The following is a 21,560-nucleotide window of genomic DNA, read 5'->3' as shown; positions in this document are numbered from 1 at the left end:
TCGAGAGTGGGCCAGCCCAATCGTTCCTGTCCTCAAGGGAGATGGCACCGTCAGAATCTGTGGCAATTACAAGGTAACTATCAATCGTTTCTCCCTGCAGGACCAATACCCACTACCAAAGGCCAACGATCTCTTTGCAATGCTGGCGGGAGGAAAAACGTTCACGAAGCTGGATCTGACTTCAGCCTACATGGCGCAGGAACTGGAGGAATCATCGAAGGGCCTCACCTGCATCAACATGCACAAAGGTCTTTTCGTTTATAACAGGTGCCCATTTGGAATTCGATCAGCGGCGGCAATATTCCAGAGACACATGGAAAGTTTACTGAAGTCGGTCCCGCACACCGTGGTCTTCCAGGACGATATCTTGGTCACAGGTCAGAACACAGTCGAGCATCTGCAGAACCTGGAGGATTTTCTTAGTCGACTCATCCGCATGGGGCTCAGGTTAAAACGCTCGTTTTCCTGGCACCTGAAGTGGTGTTCTTGGGAAGGAGGATTGCGGCAGATGGCATCAGGCCCACCAACGCGAAGATAGAGGCAATCGAGAACGCACCGAGGCCACAGAAAGTGACGGACCTGCGGTCGTTTCTGGGACTCATGAACTACTTTGGTAACTTCTTACCGGATCTCAGCACACTGTTAGAACCACTGCATGTCTTACTAAGAAAAGCGGACGAATGGGTTTGGGGCAAAAGCCAAAAAAATGCCTTTGTAAAAGCGAGAAAATTGTTATGCTCAAACAAATTGCTTGTGTTCTATGATCCATATAAGCATTTTGTACTAGCATGCGATGTGTCGTCATATGGCATCGGGTGTGTATTGCAACAAGCTAATGATTTCTGGAAACTGCAACCATTTGCTTATGCATCCAGGAGTCTGTCTAAGGCTGAGCGAGCCTACAGCATGATTGAGAAAGAAGCGTTAGCCGTGTGTCTGTGGGGTAAAGAAAATGCATCAATACCTGTTTGGGCTAAAATTCGAATTGGAAACTGACCATAAGCCACTTATATTCCTGTTTTCCGAGAGTAAAGGGATAAATACCAATGCATCGGCCCGCATCCAGAGATGGGCGCTCATGTTGTCCGCATACAACTACGCCATCTGCCACAGGCCAGGCACAGAACACTGCGCCGTTGCTCTCAGTAGGCTGCCATTGCCCACCACGGGGGTGGAAATGGTGCAGCCCGCAGATCTAGCCATGGTTATGGAAGCATTTGAGAGTGAGCAATCACCTGTCACTGCCCGGCAGATCAAAACCTGGACAAGCCAGGACTCCTTATTATCCCTAGTCAAAAGCTGTGTGCTTCACGGGAGCTGGTCCAGTGTCCCAGTGGAAATGCAGGAAGAGATAAAGTCGTTCCAGTGGCGCAAAGATGAAATGTCTATACAGGCAGACTGCCTTCTGTGGGGCAATCGAGTAGTGGTCCCCAAGAAGGGCAGAGACACCTTTATCAATGACCTCCACAGTACCCACCCAGGCATCGTAATGATGAAAGCGATAGCCAGATCCCACGTGTGGTGGCCTGGTATCGATGCAGACTTAGAGTCCTGCATTCACAGATGTAATACATGCTCGCAGTTAAGCAATGTACCCAGGGAGGCACCACTAAGTTTATGGTCTTGGCCCTCCAAACCGTGGTTTAGGGTACACGTCGACTATGCAGGCCCGTTCTTGGGTAAAATGTTCCTTATGGTTGTAGACTCGTATTCCAAGTGGATTGAATGTCGGCCAGCACGTCGGCTGCCACTACTGAGAGCCTGCAGGCCATGTTTGCCACACGCGGCCTACCCGATGTCCTGGTGAGCGACAACGGGCGATGTTTTACTAGTGCTGAGTTCAAAGAATACATGACCCATAATGGGATCAAACATGTCACATCTGCCCCGTTTAAACCAACGTCCAATGGTCAGGCAGAGAGAGCAGTGCAAACCATCAAGCAAGGCTTGAAGACGGTAACTGAAGGCTCACTGCAGACTCGCCTATCCAGAGTCCTGCTTAGCCATCGCACGAGACCCCACTCACTCATTGGGATTCCACCTGCTGAACTGCTCATGAAAAGAGCACTTGAGACAAAGCTCTCGTTAGTTCACCCTGATCTACATGAACAGATAGAGAGCAGGCGGCTTCAACAAAGTACATACCATGATAGCGCAAATGTGTCACACGAGATTGAAATCAATGATCCTGTATTTGTATTGCATTATGGACAAGGTCCCAAGTGGCTTCCCGGCACTGTCGTGGCGAAAGATGGGAGCAGGGTGTTTCGGGTCAAACTTTCAAATGGACTCATTCACCGGAAACACTTGGACCAAATCAAACTCAGATTCACGGACTATCCTGAGCAACCCACCTTGGACCTTACCTTTTTTGATCCCCCAACATACACACCAGTGGCAACCGGCACCACGGTTGACCACGAAGCAGAACCATCATCCACAGCAGCCCAGCAGGACCTAACACACCAGGCAGCCCAGCAAGGCCAGCTGCACTGCAGCCCGGCGAGGGCCCAACAAACAATCCAACAATATCAGCTTTCACACCGAGACAATCAACCAAGGCAAGAAGGGTCCCAGATCGACTCACATTGTAAATAGTTACACTATTGACTTTGGGGGCGGGGGGCGGGGGAGTGTTGTTATATATGTAAACTTGTATTTACTCTGTACAGCCACCAGAGGGCTCATCCCCTGGAGTCCCTGCAATGAAAGACTAAGGTCACACTTTACTTTGAGCTCAGTGTTCAGTCTGACTCTTTCTCCATACATAACAACTATGATTAACAGGGTTTCGAAACAATATCAGTACCTGTTACCGAAGGCTGATGACTTGTTTGCGACGCTAGCCGGAGGGAAGTTGGCCTATATGAAGCAGGAGTTGGTCGAGGCTTCGAAGAGACTTACGTGCATTAACACGCACAGGTGCCCGTTTGGAATTCGCTCGGCTGCAGTAATATTCCAGAGGAATATGGAAAGTCTACTGAAGTCCATTCCCAGAACCGCCGTGTTCCAAGATGACATCCTGATCACCAGTTGTGACTCCAAGGAACATCTGAACAACCTGGAAGAGGTTCTACTGCATTTGGACAGAGTGGGACTCAGATTTAAACGCTCGAAGTGCGTTTTTATGGCACCGGAGGTCGAATTCCTCGGGAGGAAAATCGCCACTGATGGCATCAGACCTACAGACGTGAAAACCAAAGCCATCAAGAATGCACCCAAGCCACAGAAGGTGACTGAGCTCATTCGTTCCTGGGTCTACTCAACTATTTTGGTAACTTCCTACCTAAATTGAGCACCTTACTTGAACCACTACACATGCTATTGAGAAAAGGCAACAACTGGGTGTGGGGCGCATTGCAATACAGAGCTTTCAAGAAAGCCACCAATCTGCTTTCCTCGAACAAGCTGCTGGTACATTGTGACCCATATAAACGTTATTTTTTTTCCTGTGACGCATAGTCATATGGAATTGGTTGCGTGCTACAACAAGCCAATGAGTCGGGGAAACTTCAACCTGTCACGTATGCATTCAAAAGTTTGTCTAAAGCAGAAAAAGCCGACAGTATGGTAGAAAAAGAAGCTTTAGCGTGTGTGTACAGTGTTAAAAAGATGCATCAATACCTATTCGGTCGGAGGTTTGAATTAGAGACCGATCACAAGCCACTTCTTTTGTTGTTTTCCGAGAGCAAAGGTATTAATACCAACGCTTCATCCCGCATCCAAAGGTGGGCGCTGACATTATCTGCCTATGATTATGTCATTCGCCACAGACCTGGCACAGAGAATTGTGCCGATGCTTTGAGCCAGTTGCTGTTGCCCACACAGGAGGTGGAAACGCCATAACCAGCAGATTTAATGCTAATCAAGGATGCTTTTGAGAGTGAAGGTACCCCTGTCACGGCTCAACAAGTTAAGACTTGGACCAGCCAGGACCTGATAATATCGGTGGTAAAGGGTTACATCCTCAAAGGGGATTGGTCTGCCATACCTAAGCAAATGTGCGAGGAGGCCAAACCGTACATTTGTCACAAGGACGAACTGTCTATTCAAGCTCATTGCATATTGTGGGGCAATCGAGTTGTAATGCCTAAGAAAGGGAGAGAGAAGTTTGTGCGTGAGTTACACAACACACATCCTGGTATAGTGATGATGAAGGCCATCGCCAGGTCCCACATATGGTGGCCAGGAATTGATTCTGAGCTGGAAGCATGCGTGCATCAGTGCAACACCTGCATGCAGCTCAGCAAAGCACCAGTGGAATCGCCGCTGAGTCTGTGGTCATGGTCATCCAAACCTTGGTTGAGGATCCATGTAGATTTTGCAGGTCCCTTCCTGGGCAAGATGTTTTTAGACGTGATGGATGCTTATTCGAAGTGGTGCCATGGCCTCTGTGCTTGGTTGAGCTTGCCAGTGTGGAGTCCATTCCAAACCCCAGGAACTCGGAAGCCGACGCTGAGGTTCTGCTGACACCTGGCTCACATGGCAGGCGGTTGCTGTCATCCTGTTCCTGCTCCTGGAACTTAAGGGGCTCAAAGATGGGCCCTTCTCCATCCTCTCTCTCTCCTCTTCTTCATGGCTCAGGGTGGCGGAGGTGGGAGCGGTGGGAATGAGTGATCTCGGGGGGGTGTGGGTGGAGGAGGGATCCACTGTCTTAGGCTGGGGGCGACATCGGCGTGGAAGACATTGAGGCTTCTCTGAAGGCCAGAGGTCGATGTTGTGCCTTGATCCGTGCTGTCCGAGTGATTATCTGCAAGTAGAGGATGACATTTCAGTCTGAAGGGGGTGGGGCAGGGGGAGGTTGGTGTTGGTCAAGCTGCGATGTGAGCCATGCCATCTCACATTCTGCCAGCAAGGAATTGCATCTCTACATGGGCACATCAATACTGGGCAACAAAGTGTGTGGTAAACCACGAGTACCTTAATATTGCATGACCTTTCATGCCATGAGCATGGCTCAGACCATACATTAGTATAATCTTACCATGCTGGAGCACCAGATCTGCATCAACCTTTGTGGTTGCACGGCGGCAGTCACCCACCAATACCAACGCACGCTCCTCCAGCCTGCTCAATTTGACCACCTCTGCTGGTCCCCCTCCCGCCCCAGGCAGGCTTGCTGCCTTGGATGCATTTTCTTCTGCACAAAGAAATGTTGCAGCCTTTAGCCCCTTTGCTGATGCCCCCCACACACACTCCCCCCACACACACACATCTGGCGCACATACCTTTTGATGTTGGACAGGAGGAGCCGAATAAATTTTTACTCACTCTTGTTGCCGCACCAAATCGTTCCAATGTTTCCGGCATTGGCCCCCATCCCGCTCAACGTTGCCCATTGCAGATACGATATCAGTAATCTCCCTCCAACTGCGTCGGTATTGGGGTGGTGGAGGCTTGCCACGACCATCCCGGGTGAGGTCTTTGTACCTGGCTCCACCTCCATTACCAGCTCCTCCAATTCCTCCTCATTAAACCATGGAGCTCTGGGCCTGGTTTTGCCAGTCTCCATTGCTGATTTCTGGCCACTCATCATCAATGATGAAATGAATGGGTGCTCAACAGTTTGTGTATCTCAATTTCTCCGACTACCCCCTCTACAATCTCCAACTCTCTCCTCTCCAATCTCCAACTCACTCCAGCCTCCAACTCTCTCCAACCTCCAACTTTCTCCTTTAAAATGCCAATTCTCTCCTCTCCCCTCTCACACTCACAGGTGGAATAACGTGGTGTGCCTTTATGCACATGCGCAGTACAGCAATCAGCCTCAAACGGTCCCAAAATGATGACAGGTCAGAATACAAAAACGACAAAAAAAATCGTGAAGACCCGCACATGCGCATTGGAGGCCCTCCAAAAATCCCCGAGCGGAGAGGCCTCCAACTGCCACACACCGATGTCGCCAGCCGCTCACTCCCGCTCCCACCCGGTGACTGCCGCTGTCATCCACACAACAGAGCTGAAAGTGGCTCCCGACGGGACCCAGCGGCAGCGAGCGGCAAAAAGATAGGCGCCGCCCGGGGGCCGCCAAGAAATGGGCGACCACCAAATTCGACCTCATAACCTTTATAAATCACTGGTTAGGCCTCAGCTGGAGTATTGTGTCCAATTCTGAGCTCTGCACTTCAGATAGAATGTCAAGGCTTTAGAGAAGGTACAGAAGAGATTTACTAGAATGGTACCAGGGCTGAGAGATTTCAGTTATGTGGCGAGACTGGAGAAGCTGGGGTTGTTTTCCTTAGAGCAGAGATGCTTAAGAAGTGATTTGATAGAGTTGTTCAAAACCATGATTGGTTTTGATAGAGTAAATAAGGAGAAACGGTATCTAGTGGTAGAAGGGTTGGTAACCCAAGGGGACAGATTTAAGGACAGAAGGCAGAGGAGATTTACTAGAATGGTACCAGAGATGAGGGTCCTTAGAGCAGCTGGGATTGTTCTCCTTAGTAAAAAAGGTTAAAGGGAGATTTAATATAGGTGTTCAAAATGTTAAAGTGATTTCATACAGAGAAATTGTTTCCACTGGCAAGAGGGTCGATAGGCAGAAGACACAGATTTAAGATAATTGGCAAAATAACCATGGGGGAAATGAGAAAATTATTTTTTATACAGTGAGTTGTTATGATCTGGAATTAAAGGGTGGTGGAAGCAGATTCAGTAGTAACTTTCAAAAGGGAACTGGATATATACTTGAAAAGGATTATGGGGAAAGAGCAAGGGAGTGGGAATAAGATTCTATGGCAGATGAAATTATGCAGAGAAGTGCGAAGTGATACATTTTGGTAGGAAGAACAAGGAGAGGCAATATAAACTAAAGTGTACAATTCGAGTGCAGGAACAGAGAGACCTGGGAGTATATATGCACAAATCGTTGAAGGTAGCAGGGCAGGTTGAGAAAGTGGGTAATAAAACAAACAGGATCCTGGACTTTACAGATAGAGGTATAGAGTACAAATGCAAGTTATGATGAACTTTTATATAACACTGGTTCAGGCACAACTGAAGTATTGTGTCCAATTTTGGGCACCGCACTTTAGGAAGGATATGAAGGCTTTAGAGAAGTGCAGAAAAGATTTACAAGAATGATTCCAGGGATGAGGGACTTCAGTTACATGAATAGACTGGAGAAGCTGGGGTTGTTCTCTTTCGAGCAGAGAAGATTGAGAGGAGATTTGATAGACGTGTTCAAAATCATGAGGGGTCTACACAGAGTAGATAGAGAGGAACTGTTCCCACTGATGGAAGGGTTGAGAACTAGAGGACACAGATTTAAGGTAATTGGCAGAAGATCCAAAGGCAACATGAGGGAAAACATTTTTTACGCAGCAAGTGGTTATAATCTGGAATGCACAGCCTGAAAGGGTGGAGGAGGCAGATTCAATCATGGCTTTAAAAAGGGAATTAGATAAGTACCTGAAGGAAACAAATTTGCAGGGCTACGGGGAAAGGGCTGGGGAGTGGGACTAGCTAAACTGCATTTGCAGAGAGCCAGCATGGGCAAGATAGCTGAATGGCTCCTACTATGCTGTAACCATTCTATGATTCTATATGATAATCATTCAGACTATTCAATTCCTTCGCCCTTTTTAACTTTTCTAATGGACATTCCCTCATAGAATATAAATGTTTGAAAATCTAATTGATGATACTCATTGATCATACGTTACCTCACAATTATCTGCCTTATAATAATTGGAGGGTGCAGCGTTTGATACAGACACTGAATGCAAAATCCTAACAAAATATTTCATTCACCAGCACTAATGTACTAATGTCTCTCACCTTTATCAGCACAAGATTTGCCCAGATGTTTATATGTTAAATCTACTTTGCCCCAATTCGCCTCAGCTTAGTGATGTGACCTGAAAGATACTTTCAGAAAGATCCTATCATTTATTTTTCAGAGATCAAGTGGCCGTTGTGCAAAGCTTGGGGTGATTTTATTTATTCAAATTATGGTGGTAACCTTTGTCGGACACCGGAATAATAAAGTTGTAATGGTTCTTATGCATATGGGTAAAAAGCAGCAGATACACTTCAATGTAGATAAATGTTAGACAAAGTATATTGGAACATGAATTATAGTCCATGGAGTGATTTGTAAACAAGGATGAGAATTTTGAAATCAAGGCATTGTTTAACTGGGAGCCAATGTAGGTCAGAAAGCATAGGGGTGATGGGTGATCGTGACTTGGTGCGAGTTAGAACACGGGCTGCTGAGTTTTGGATGACTTTAAGTTCCTGTAGTGTGGAATGTGGAAGGCTGGCCAGGAGTGAGTTGGAGCAGTCAAATCTAGAGGTAACAAAGGCACGAATGAGGGTTTCAGCAGCAGAATGTTTGAGACAGTGGCGGAGGCGGGCAATGTTACAGAGGTGGAAAAAGGCGGTTTTAGTTATGTCACGGATATGTGGTTGGAAACTTATTTCAGGGTCAAATATGACACCTAGGTTGCAAACAGTCTTGTTCACACTCAGATTGATGCTACAGAGACGGGTGGAGTCAGTGGTTAGGGAACGCAGTTTGTGGTGGTGACCAAAGATAATGGCTTCGGTCTTCCCAATATTTAATTGGAGAAAATTTCTGCTCATCCAGTACTGGATGTCGGACAAGCAATCTGACAATTTAGATACCAAGCAGGGGTCAACAGAAGCGGTGGAGAGGTAGAGCTGGGTGTCGTCTGCATACATGTGGAAACTGACTCTGTGTTTTCGGATGATATCGTCAAGGGGCAGCATATAGATGAGAAATAAGAGGGAACCAAAAACAGATCCTTGGGGGACACCAGAGGTAACGATGCGGGAGTGGGAAGAGAAGCCATTGCTGGAGATTTTCTGGCTACGATTAGATAGATAAGAGTGGAACCAGGCGAGTGCAGTCCCATCTAGCTGGACATTGGTGGAGAGGCGTTGGAGGAGGATGGAGTGGTCAACTGGGTCAAAGGTTGCAGACAGGTCCAGAAGGATGAGGAGGGATAGTTTACATTTGTCACAATCACAAAGTATGTCATTTATGACTTTGATGAGAGCAGTTTCAGTACTGTGGCAGGGGCGAAAGCCAGATTGAAGGGATTCAAACATTGAGGAGCTGATCGAGTGGGGCCCCACCGCCGAGGAGCTGATCGAGTGGGGCCCCGGCACTGAGGGAGTGTTCGGGTGGGGCCCCGGCACTGAGGGAGTGTTCGGGTGGGGCCCCGGCACTGAGGGAGTGTTCGGGTGGGGCCCCACCGCCGAGGAGCTGATCGGGTGGGGCCCCACCGCCGAGGAGCTGATCGAGTGGGGCCCCACCGCCGAGGAGCTGATCGAGTGGGGCCCCGGCGCTGAGGAGCTGATCGAGTGGGGCCCCACCGCCGAGGAGCTGATCGAGTGGGGCCCCGGCGCTGAGGAGCTGATCGAGTGGGGCCCCGGCGCTGAGGAGCTGATCGAGTGGGGCCCCACCGCCGAGGAGCTGATCGAGTGGGGCCCCGGCGCTGAGGGAGTGTTCGGGTGGGACACCGCCGAGGAGCTGATCGAGTGGGGCCCCGGCACTGAGGGAGTGTTCGGGTGGGGCCCCACCGCCGAGGAGCTGATCGAGTGGGGCCCCGGCACTGAGGGAGTGTTCGGGTGGGGCCCCACCGCCGAGGAGCTGATCGAGTGGGGCCCCACCGCCGAGGAGCTGATCGAGTGGGGCCCCACCGCCGAGGAGCTGATCGAGTGGGGCCCCGGCGCTGAGGGAGTGTTCGGGTGGGGCCCCACCGCCGAGGAGCTGATCGAGTGGGGCCCCGGCACTGAGGGAGTGTTCAGGTGGGACACCGCCGAAGAGCAGCTGGTCGGGTGGCCCCGTCGTGGAGGAGGTGTTCGGGCGGGCCGGCGATGAGACCCTGAGGTAAGGGCAGCGGTGGCGGTGAGGCGAGGGGCGGTGAGGCGAGGCCTGGCCTGAGGTCTAAGAATAAACTTACCTTATTTCACAGGTTTTTAATCTTTAAATTATTGAAAAAAATTAATTTTTCTGTCCTTTAGAAGTCTTCCGCTGATAAAAGCAGGCCTTACGCCCAAGGTGAGCTAAAGAGACATATCTATTTGTGCAATTTATATTAATTTTACCCATCCCTCATGTCACTATAGCAATGGCTGCAAAAGGAGCAGGACCAATGGCTTTCCTACGGCTTTCCTATGCCACTGACGTGCTGTTCGTCCACATAAGTAATTCAAATAGTAATCACAATGTAACCAGACAACCAACAAATATAAAGTGCTGTAGTTCTTTAGTTCACAGTTTTAAAAAGAATTGAACAAAAATGTTTAGCCGTATTTTCAACTTCAATCACTTCCATTAATAAACGTTGTCTTCTTGAACCAGCACACTCCCTATGTAACACATCAGAAATACAGCACTTATTCATAAGTGCAGAAAAACACAATTTGCATCACTGAATTAAAAACAAAAAGCAGGAAAAGCTACGATTTAACAGAAATAAACATTCATCTTTCTTCCTGGACAGGAGATCCAATCAGACAGACTTGGAAATGTTTACGAATATGTTGACATAAAGATATTAATATAAGAATTTTGCTTCTAATGTATTTCTCTCAAACATTCTCCACAATATTAAACCCTGTTTTTATCACGGAAAGTGCTGAATTATTTTAGGTATTTCCCAATTAAATAGTGGGAAACAAACTTGATTGTACTGTCAACTTATAATCTCCTATTTCAAACATTTATACCAAATCAAAATTGTACATTATCAGTTTAGTCAAAATATTTTCTGTGTCTTTCTCTATAAACAAATAGCAGTTTCTTCTAAAGTAGCTTCCTGCAATGTTTATACATCATTACATAACTCGTGTTTCTATTAACACTCCACTAAATGTTTAAGAGGAAATCTATAATTACAGTACTCCTGGGAGTAATTAAGTCTATAGAACAAAATAAAATGGTTTGTGTTTTTCCCCTTTTTTGGTTCTCTTCCTAAACATCTCAATGATATATTTTTTTCAGTCAATAAAAAGTAATGGGGGGAAAATTGCGTTCACCGGCCTCCGACCGGAAATTTTTTAATAAAAATACCTGGGGTAGTTCCGGAGGTCCCGAAGGTCGGAGGCCTTCATTCACAGTCCAGTGTACAGGAACATGTCTTCCAGGTGCCTATTCGGATCCTGGGGTCACATGGGCCTGGACCACCAATGAACATTTAGAATTCTCATTGATAATAATGGGAACTCCGTTTGTACGAGCTCCCATTACTATCAATGAGAATACCCCCCAAAACAAGAAACACAAAACAATAAATTTGAAAAACACCTCACATATTTCAGATGAATTGAAATTGAATGTACTTAAATGTTTTAGAAAAAAAACATTTAGAATTTTTTTTAAAGGGGTTAGAATTTCCAAACAATCCTCCAGCATCCGATTGCCACCAAAAGACTGCTAAGATCCCCAAAATTATCGCCGGTGAAAAATTCCCCCCCCAAAAAGAAAAAAAATCTGTCCAGTGAAAAAAATGGCTGTTGCACCCGATTCTCGGTGAAAAAATGGAATCTTGGGTCGATTGGGCAGTTCTTAAAGAAAATGGGCGATAATTAATAAATTTACTAAAAATCTACACTGAGGCTGCGGGTTGGGCCTAGGAGGAGAAAAACACAAAAAAAATATTATTTCAGAAAACATAAAATTAAAAAAAATCATAAAATCATTCTCAGGACCCTTTTCACTTAAATCACTACAAGAGAATTTAAAAATAATTAGTAAAAAAACAATTACTTAACTTTTTCTTGCAGGGCTACTCACCTACCGCCCAGCTCCGTTGATTCGCGTGGGTGTTTTTTTTTCAACTTACCGACGGGTCACCGCTGAGCCAAAAAATCACACCATGGCGATCTGTGGACGGTGCACGCAGGCGGTCCGCTCCCCAGCGGTACTTCGAAACCGCCGGCAGAACTCATCTGGGGAAGTTTTCGCTGACCCGGATCACGTCCAAAACGGCCAATACCGCCGAGAAACCGGCCGGTGAAGCACTGGAAATTCTAGCCCAAGGTGTTTTAATAGAGTTAAAAATAAACTTACTTTAATTGACAGGATTTTTAATATAAAAATGAGTGATTACATTTAATTTTTCTATATTTTAAAACTCTTATGCGTCTACTTTTACCAGGCATAAGAGTTTTAAGGATATTTGCTGGGCAAGAGTTGGGCAAATAGCCCAATCTCTGCCCTGCGGATGTCCTTCGTGCGACCATCATACGCACCCAGCAAGTCCGCAATTTTCAGTCCATTTTAATATGTAACTCCTACAAATCCTCCCCACCACCCCCCCGCCCCCCCCCCCCTCCCACCCCCCATCTCCTCAACAGCATGGTTGCATGTTTGTGTAATGCTACTCACTTCAGTTGATCGTTCAAAATCAAATATTGAGAAATTTCTATTTTAAAATGCTTTAAGCATTTCAGTCCCTCTTTAAAAGCATTTAGACTTCAAGATCTGGTTGAAACTTGTTTAGATGAGGGGAAAATTGATTTTTGTTTCTGTTTCTTCCAAAATCACATTCAAAACTTTGGGGGGAATAAACTGTTTTTAACACTCATTTTTTGTGAAAAGTTCATTAAAAATCTTCAAATTCTTTCAAGTCTCATTACAGCTTTAAGAGAATCATAGAATCACCGTGTCCGTGCCGACAGAAGAAGTTGCTCAAAGTTTCTCTCTCCCTCTTCAATGCTATTACCAACATGCAACAAAAAATAAAATAAACTTTAATTCCAAATGGAGCTCAAAAAAGAAAGTGAATAAAGTGGTTAAACTTCCAAAGAAGACAGTGAGGTTATCTATCTCCAGCCTTGGATATAAGTTGGGATTAGTTTTGAAGAAGCTGTTTCCTCTTTTTCTGCTGCCGTTCCCTTCGTCTCTCACAGACTCTGAGGAACAAACAGGAGCACAAACTTCCCCCCCTCTCTCATAACATGATTTAAATCTCATACATCTCATAGGCGGTCCCTCGAACGAGGTTGACTTGCTTCCATGAGTTCACAGGTGTTTCGATGAAGGACCCGATGTTCCAGTCCTGAACTCCAATTGAGGGGGTGTAAGATGTCTGTGCGTGGATTTTTTTTAACGTGTGGTGACCGTTGCACACCAGTCACCACACAGAATTGACAGAGCTAGGTCTTGGTCCAGTGACAAGGATTAACCAAGACGACTGAAGACCTGCTCTGCTGCACAGACCTAGCGCGCACACACATATCGCAGTGTGGGCTGGCCTGTGCTGCCTCTGGGCCCTGATAGGGGACAACACCTGGCCAAATTTAACTGGAACTTACCGTGGGACATTCAACATCACTTTCCCATATTTTATTCCAGCTTTGAACAACTTTCTGAATTTCTTTAAAATTCTCATTTTTGTTTCACCAGGGCCTAAAACATGTTTGCATTAGCCTCCTTCCAGCGGCCATTGTACATGTGCTGTGCCTCCACCTGTGTTATTCCATAGTGCGGCCGCCGCTCAGTCCCCAGGAACGGACTACAGGCGGCTGGGCTCTCTCCATCCGTCCCTGTCCCCCTCTCTCTCTCTCTCTCTCCATCAGTCCATCTGTCTGCCTCTCTCTCTCCCTCCCTCCCCAATCTCTCTCTCTCCCCAGTCTCTCTCACCCTCTCCAGTTTGTCTCTCTCCCCAGTTTCTCTCTCTCTCCCTCTCCCAGTCTCTCTCTCCCTCTCCCAGTCTCTCTCTCTCATAGAATCATAGAATTGTACAGCACAGAAGGAGGCCATTTGGCCCATCAATTGCGCCAGACTTTTCGAAGAGCTATCCAGTTAGTACCACTTCTCCGCTCTTTCCTCTTATCCCTGCATTTTTTTCTCCTTCAAGTATTAATCCAATTCCCTTTGAAAGCCACGATTGAATCAGTTCAGTGCATTCAAAATCTTAACCACTCGTTGCATAAAAAAGTTTTCCTCATGTCACCTCTGGTTCTTTGATGCGAGGTAGGGCACAGGCAGCCGAGTTTTGGAAGACCACAAGTTTACGTAGGGTAGAATGTGGGAGGCCAGCCAGGAGTGTGTTGGAGTAGTCAAGTGTAGAGGTAACAAAGGCATGGATGAGGGTTTCAGCAGCAGATGAGCTGAGGCAAGGGCAGAGATGGACGATGTTACGGAGGTGGAAATAGGTGGTCTTAGTTGTGCCGTGGATATGTGGTCGGAAGCTCATTCAAGGGTCAACTATGGCACCAAAGTTGCGAACAATATGATTCAGCCTCAGACAGATGCTAGGGAGAGGGATGGAGTCAGTGGCTAGGGAACGGAGTTTGTGACAGGGACCGAAGACAAAGGCTTTGATCTTGCCAATATTTAATTGGCGAAAATTTCTGCTCATCCAGTACTGGATGTCAGACAAGCAGTCTGACAATTTATAGGAAAAAGATTTGAGAGGCATTGACAATAATCATGGAGTTTAAACAATGGGGAGGCAACAGTAGAATAGAAACAGGCAAATGCGATGCACATATACAAAAGAGAAACCAAACCAGACAGACTACCGATCAGTTTTACTACAATTGTAAACTAATAGCCAATGTCCAGTTCTCTGTGCAGCATTTCAAATCAACTGCGCGCGAACTCGGGTACATGCATCTGCACTTATTGGAGGGAACATTGGTATTAACTATCCCCCCATTTGGTGTCATCCACAAATTTAGCAATTGTATTTTTGATTCCAAAGTCTAAATCGTTAATATAAATTGGGAACAACATTGGTCCCAGCACTGATTGTTATGGGATCCCACTTTCCACCATCTGTCACTGTGAATAGCTGCCCTTTACCCCTACTCTCTGCTTTCTGTCTTGAAGCCAGCTAGCTATCCATTCTGCAAATTGTCCCCTGACTCCACATTCTCTGACCTTGTTCATTAGTCTATTATGTGGTATCTTATTTAAGGTCTTTTGCAAATCTAGATAAATTATGTCTACAACATTACCCTTGTCTACTCTTTCTGTTACCTCTTCAAAGAATTCAGTGAGGTTGGTCAAGCAAGACTTTCCCTTTTGAAACCCATGCTGACTATTCATTATATTTCTGGTTTCTAAATGTTCTTCTAGTTTCTCCCTTAGTGTCAGCTGTGGCTCAGTGTGTAGCACTCTCGCCTGAGTCAGAAGTTTGTGGATTCAAGTCCCACTCCGGGTATTGGGCACAAAAAAAGTCAAGGCTAACACTCCAGTCCAGTACTGAGGAAGCACTGCACTGTCGGAGGTGCCTTCTTTCGGATGAGATGTTAAACCGAGGCCCCGTCTGGTCTCTCAAGAGGATGTAAAAGATCTCATGACACTATTTCGAAGAAGAGTAAGGGAGTTATCCCCAGTGTCCTGGCCTATATTATCTCTCAATCAACATAAAAAGATTATCTGGTCATTATCACATTGCGGTTTGTGGGAGTTTGTTTGTGCCCAAATTGGCTGCCGCGTTTCCTATATTACAACATTGACAACACTCTAAAAGTACTTCATTGGCTGTAAAGCACTTTGAGACGTCCGATGGTTGTGAATCCAAGTCTCTTTTTTATTTTTATAATGCTCATCAAATGAAAGAACTCATCACCAGGTTATTTGAATATTAGTCAAAGCCTGTTATTTTAACCATGTACTGATTGGACAATATTTGGAATATCTTCTGCTATTTTTTTGCATTTTCAAAAGGACACTTATTCATTGGAGAAAAGTAATAAAGGTGACTCCAGGACTTGGTTCTGCAAGTTATGGCGAGATGTTAGATGAGGTCCTTACTACTAGGGGGATCAAGGGGTATGGCGAGAAAGCAGGAATGGGGTACTGAAGTTGAATGTTCAGCCATGAACTCATTGAATGGCGGTGCAGGCTAGAAGGGCTGAATGGCCTACTCCTGCACCTATTTTCTATGTTTCTATGTTTCTATGTTTGCTGGTGTGAATTTGTTTTCATCCCAGGGAAAAAGTTTGAGGCCTGCCATGATTCGGTTTATGAAGTGCAGAAAGGCAGAGATGTTGCAGATGTAAGCAGACAATGAGTTGGATGATCTTCTGCTTTACCACCCGTAACTAGGTGGGGCAGTGGCAGCAAATGAAGGGAAATTGGGTGTGCAGACATCTCCACCCACACCAGTGCCACAATTCATTTGCCTCCTTCCCATGCCACAGGGATCTCTGCCTCTCAACCCTTGCCCACCTCACTACATTTAAATGAAGGCAAGGGGCAAGGCCAAGGAACTTCGCTGAGTTTCCGGCTTCTACTGTAGTTGACCCAGGGATCAACAGGAGAGGCCGATGGTAGCCCTGGGGCAGTGGTGCATAGCCCTCTTTTGCCACTATTGGAGGGAGAGGGCCTAGTAGTGGGCATCTCTTCCTTTCTTTAGCGTACTTATCTGCTCCTGAAGACACCTTTAAATGAAGAAAAAAAATCTTCAGAGTTTTTTTGCCCCTTTAATTGTGCCTCCCTTCCTTCAGGTGCTGTAGCATTGCCGACTCTTTGCTCTCTCACAGCACCAGGCTCCCTCGTGGTAGCCTGGATCCTGCCGGGAGCCCAGCCCACATGCCAAATGAGGCCCAACTCAGAAAATAGGTTTCCTGTCACATTCATTGAAGAAGAAAATTGTTGCTGGCAAAATTATTTGACACTGTGTTGAATAACTCCTTCAAAACAGGAATAATAAATCTTTCATATACAAACAGAAAATGCTGGAAATACTCAGCAGGTCAGGCTGCATCTGTGGAGAGAAAGTTAACATTTCAGGCCGATGACCTTTTGTCATAACTGGAAAAAGATTTCCAGCAACCACAATATTTTGCTTTTGTAATAATAAATCTTTAGTTGGGGATATGATTGAAATTTGCAAAGATGGATGAACTTGGCTTGATTTAATTTTGGAGAATGGGGTAGTATTAAACACAGCTTTCCCACAGGACATTAAATGGATGGAGTAGATTTTATGATAATGTAGATTGTATATGGTGTGTGGAAGAAGTGGGCTTGACGGACTGAATGGCCTTTTTCATTCTGTGTTATTTTATTACTAAGTTTAGTTTTTCTATAACAATAATAATTTCACCAACAATATTGAATTTGCATCATTCCTAGAGTTTTTCATTGATGGTCTTGGCAGACTGCTTGTGGGATCATGCAATGATGTCACCATTAGTCATCAGAGGAGTGGTAACCCAAGAGACGATTCACTGAAAGCAGTTGAAAAAAAATATGCACCATTTAGACAGCCTAATAAAGCTGGATGGGATAACAAACTTGCTCTACATTATTTCAAAAACAACTTAAAATGTTATACCAAAATTTAGTGGCTATGGTTGAACACAATCTCAGATTCTCCATGTACACTGAAAGCACAAAGCTCTATCTCACCACAACCTCGCTCAACCTCTTCACTGCCTCTGTATTGTCGGACTGCTTATCTGACATCCAATCCTGAATGAACTGAAATTTCCTCCAATTAAACATTGGGAAGACTGAAACAATTGTCTTTGGCCCCTGCCACAAATTCCATCCCCTAGTGACCAGTTCTTTTCCCTCCCCGGCCACTGTCTCAGGCTCTACCAAACTGTTCGCAACCTTGGTGACATACTTAACCATGAGCTTAGCTTCCGACCACGTATCCTTTCCATCATCAAGGTCACCTACTTCCACCTCCACCTCTGCCTTGGCCCGTCTGCTGCTGAAACCCTTATCCATGCCTTTTTTACCGCCAGTTCACCTATTCCAATGCTCACCTAGCCGGCTTCCCATCTTCCACCCTTTATAAATCTAAGCTTATTCAAAACTCTGCTATCCTAACTTGCACCAAGTCCTGTTTACCCATCACCCTTGTGCTTGCTACTCTACATTGGCTCCCAGTATACCAATGCCTCATTTTAAAAATTCTGATCCTTTTCAAATCCCCCCATGACCTCACCTCTCCCTACCTCTGTAATCTCCACCAGCTCCACAACCCTCCTTGGACTCTGGATTTCTCCAACTCTGTCCTCTTGCGCATTCCCCACATCCTTTGGCGTTCACCAGCAGCCGAGCCTTCAGTTATCTAGGCCATGAGCTCTGAAATTCTCTCCCTAAATCTCTCTCTTTCACTCCTTAAAAGCCACCTCTTTGAACAATCTTTTTGTCATCTGTCCAAATGTCTCGTACTTTGGCATGGTGTCAATATTTGTTTTATCACACTCCTGCGAAGCTCCTTAGGGATGTTTCACTCTGCTAAAGCCATTATACAAATGCAAATTGCTGTTGTATTGGATTGTCTTTGCATTTGGTGACACTTGAATGTACTTTATGTTTTTGTAGATTTAAAATTACATGGATTGAACATTTTAATCTTAAAGAGAATGATGAGCTACTGCTAAAAATTTGAATGTACTTAGTTTATTTTTTGTACATTAAATTCTAAAATTAATAAAAAATATCTTCAACATATTGGCCCTGATATTTATTCGTTGAGAGCAGTGGGTGGAGGGAGTCCGATATTGTGCGAGAAACCCAGAAGTAAATTCAGGGTGTCTGCTAGTGGCTTTTTAACTGAGACAGCCTATTAGGATTTTACTTATAGGTTTGGCGCCTAATGCGCGGCAGCGGGTGTGATGATGACCCACATGACACGATCTCAACGTCAGTATTTAAAGGGTCAATCTGAAGATGCAATTTGGAGGAGTTGGAGGCAGGAAGAAGAGCAGAGGATGTTCAATGAAAGATTTGAGACAGGCAAAGCATGTGTCATATTGCAATGATGCCTCCCTTGATGTGCTGCTTGGGGCTTTGAGGATCCGCCGAGAGATACCCTTCCCCAGAAATGGAAGGAGGAAACCAGCTGGTGAAACCAATAAGATGTGGCTGGAGATGGATCAGGAGGTGAGCAGCAGCAGCGTCGTGCCATGCTCATTGATTCAGTGCACGAAGTGCTTTAATGTCCTAACTAGGTCTGGAAAGGGGAATGTAGTTGCACATTCACCTACATCCTGCTGGTCACATCACTGCGCCCCCTCACTCTGCCTTGTTAAGCCTACTCCATCACATCACTCTTCACACCCACTTACCCATCCTTTACTCTCTATGCACTTCCTCACATCCCCATTTATCCATCCACCAGTCCCACTCACCTTCATCTCTGAGCAAGTTCTTGCTTCTCCCTGATAGTCACCCACACCAAAAGCACTGCACCCATTGGATGAACATATGCCATTACAGACATTCATAGGTCCATTCTTTCAGCAGCTGCAGGAGAAAAGAGAAAACTAGGGAAAGGGAGAGAACCAGAGATGGTCCTCCACAAATCTTATAACTCACAACTGACGGGAAGGAAGCACTGGAGATCAGTGGCATCTTGGCGTCCCTGGCCATTGGGGATGGGGAGATGGAGATTTGATGGCAAAATCAAATATAATCCACACACATACCATGTAACACTCAGTCACTGACCTGAAACGTTAACTCTGTTCCCCTCTGCACAAATATTGCCTGCCCTGCTGAGTATTTTTATTTTCTGTTTAAACCTCAGATTTCCAGCATCCACGGTATTTTACCTTCCAGGAATGCCCACCTTGAAGAAGTTCTCTCGGACAGGATTTCCATTTGTCTCTTTCACCTTGTTCACTTTCATTGCTTTCTGCTTCATTTCTTATGTTTCTTTCTTCTCTTCAGGAGCAGTGACGCACTTTCGGTCAGAATTGACCTGGTCTGCAGTTCCATTTCAACCGTCACCTCATCCGGCGTTAAACCAAATTTATTTTCTTCCTTTCAGGTGTCAGGGACTGCAAGAGTCAACAACATTCAGATACCCACGGTTTGCCAGGGAAGCTGGAGGGTATTGGCCTCATGCTCCTGGTGTTGGCCCTGGTGGCCAGGGGCTGTAGAGTTGGTCTGGTGCAGGTTGCCATTGGTGGTGGCTGGGCTGCCCATTGACCACTGTCCCTGTAATGGGTCTGCTCCCACTGGCTGTGTATGTGTCCTGCAAGCGCATCACATTCGTTCCAAAGGTCCAGGCTACATGGTCAGGTAGCCTGCTGGACCTGGGGGTCTCCCACAGGGGGATTCTATTGGCATCAGCATGGGTCCCTGTAGGACCCAATGTCCTTTGGCAATGTCCTACCAGTATATATGACACCTTGGCTCTGATCACACATAGTCGAGCCTGCATTATACATTCTAGCATTTGCATCACTTTTGGGTGTGCTGGTTTCAACAGACATGGTTACATTAGGCATTTCACATTCTCTATCATTATTGTTAAGCATCATAAACTTGTTCTTAACCATACTGACACCTGCATTCATCTCATTAGTCACATTAGTTAAACCAGCATCACAATTCATGGTTACATTGCATACATTTTCGTACTTGCACCCTTTAATTGCATCTTTAGCTTTAAAGTCTGTGTACTCAAATAGTTGGAACTTCCCCTTTAAATTTTTTTGGTTACCGGTCTCCTTTAAGGGAGCCTTCAAATTCGATTGGCCGCTCGGTGTCACGTGATGCTCCTGCAATGCTCCTCGTGGTATGGTCGTGGCCATTTTGATATTAGGTTCTGATGCTTGTGATGCGGCAGCCATTTTTTGGCCCTGCTACAGGTAGGTTAAGGTGGTCTTTTCTTCCACAGGTTCAATCCTGGATGTTGGGAATCCATTTCTTTCATCAATGTTCACCTCTTGGAGTCCTGCCTCGGCCCGGAAAGTGGAGTTTGGATCTTCGGTCCTGGAGATTTCACCGTGGTGCTGTGGAATCGTCGCCGCGCCATCGAGCTGGACAGTGGAACCTCCGGATGCAGCGATGTATCCATGTTCGAGGTCGATTGCCGGAGCCCAGAGGCCTGGGAGCAGCTTCGCTTGGACAGGATGTCGTTGTGGTCGACTGGCGGAATTCATCCACAGTTCTTCAAAGGTCGCTTGGCTCATCGCAGACTGGCTCATCCCTGTGTCGATCTCCATAGAAACTGGGACCGCGTCGACGTCTACTTTTATCGCCCACGGAGAACTTTCAGTGGAGCAGGTATGAGTTCCATACTCTTTTTCCAGGGGTTGAGCAACTTTACCTTCCTCTGTGTTGGAGCCCCGGTGATCAGCCAACTCAGCAGAGACACGGTGAGTAAAGCTTTCTCTGCACATCCTTTGAAGGTGCCTTTTCTCTTTGCAGGCATAGTCTTTGTAGCGGAACTGGTGGGCCCTGTGGTTTCCTCCACAGCACCAGCACGGGGCTAGCCAGTTTGCCGCATGTGGCGGACTTAGGGTTGCGGGACTCGGGGCAGCGTTTCTGCCCTTAGAAGTATCAATGCGGTGCACTGCTCTCGTCAGTTTAGAGTCCCTTAGTGCTTCATTTAGGTGGTTGCCAAAGTCGCACGGTGCAGCCAGTCTCCTTAAGTGTTCCAATCTTTCTACAAAAGCATCCCAATCTTCCCCATCGGTAAATTGCTGAAAGATGCTGAGATTCGACATGCTGAGTGTGAGGTTCGTGACCTCGTATTCCCGTCACCAGTTGTAGTGTATGAAGGCACCTTTAATAATGACTCCATGAGGCAGGGTATGATACTTAAACTGTGTAGACCTGTAGTCCTTTATTTGCAGCTCCTGAGTGAGGACAACAA

General features: G+C 46.1%; 1 protein-coding gene across 1 annotated transcript in view; it reads left to right on the top strand.

Annotated features, from left to right (window-relative positions):
• The window catches only part of LOC139234103 (beta-1,4 N-acetylgalactosaminyltransferase 2-like), a 52,865-nt gene extending 35,585 nt beyond the window's left edge, over positions 1 to 17,280 (top strand). Inside the window, exon 11 of the mRNA XM_070865041.1 lies at positions 17,069 to 17,280. Coding sequence (XP_070721142.1) covers positions 17,069 to 17,280 — 212 coding nt within the window. The remainder of the gene's footprint in view (positions 1 to 17,068) is intronic.
• The last annotated feature ends 4,280 nt before the right edge of the window (positions 17,281 to 21,560 follow it).

Source organism: Pristiophorus japonicus, chromosome 21, assembly GCF_044704955.1.
Source record: "Pristiophorus japonicus isolate sPriJap1 chromosome 21, sPriJap1.hap1, whole genome shotgun sequence".
NCBI lineage: Eukaryota > Metazoa > Chordata > Chondrichthyes > Pristiophoridae > Pristiophorus > Pristiophorus japonicus.
This window is presented reverse-complemented; position numbering and strand designations above follow the sequence as displayed.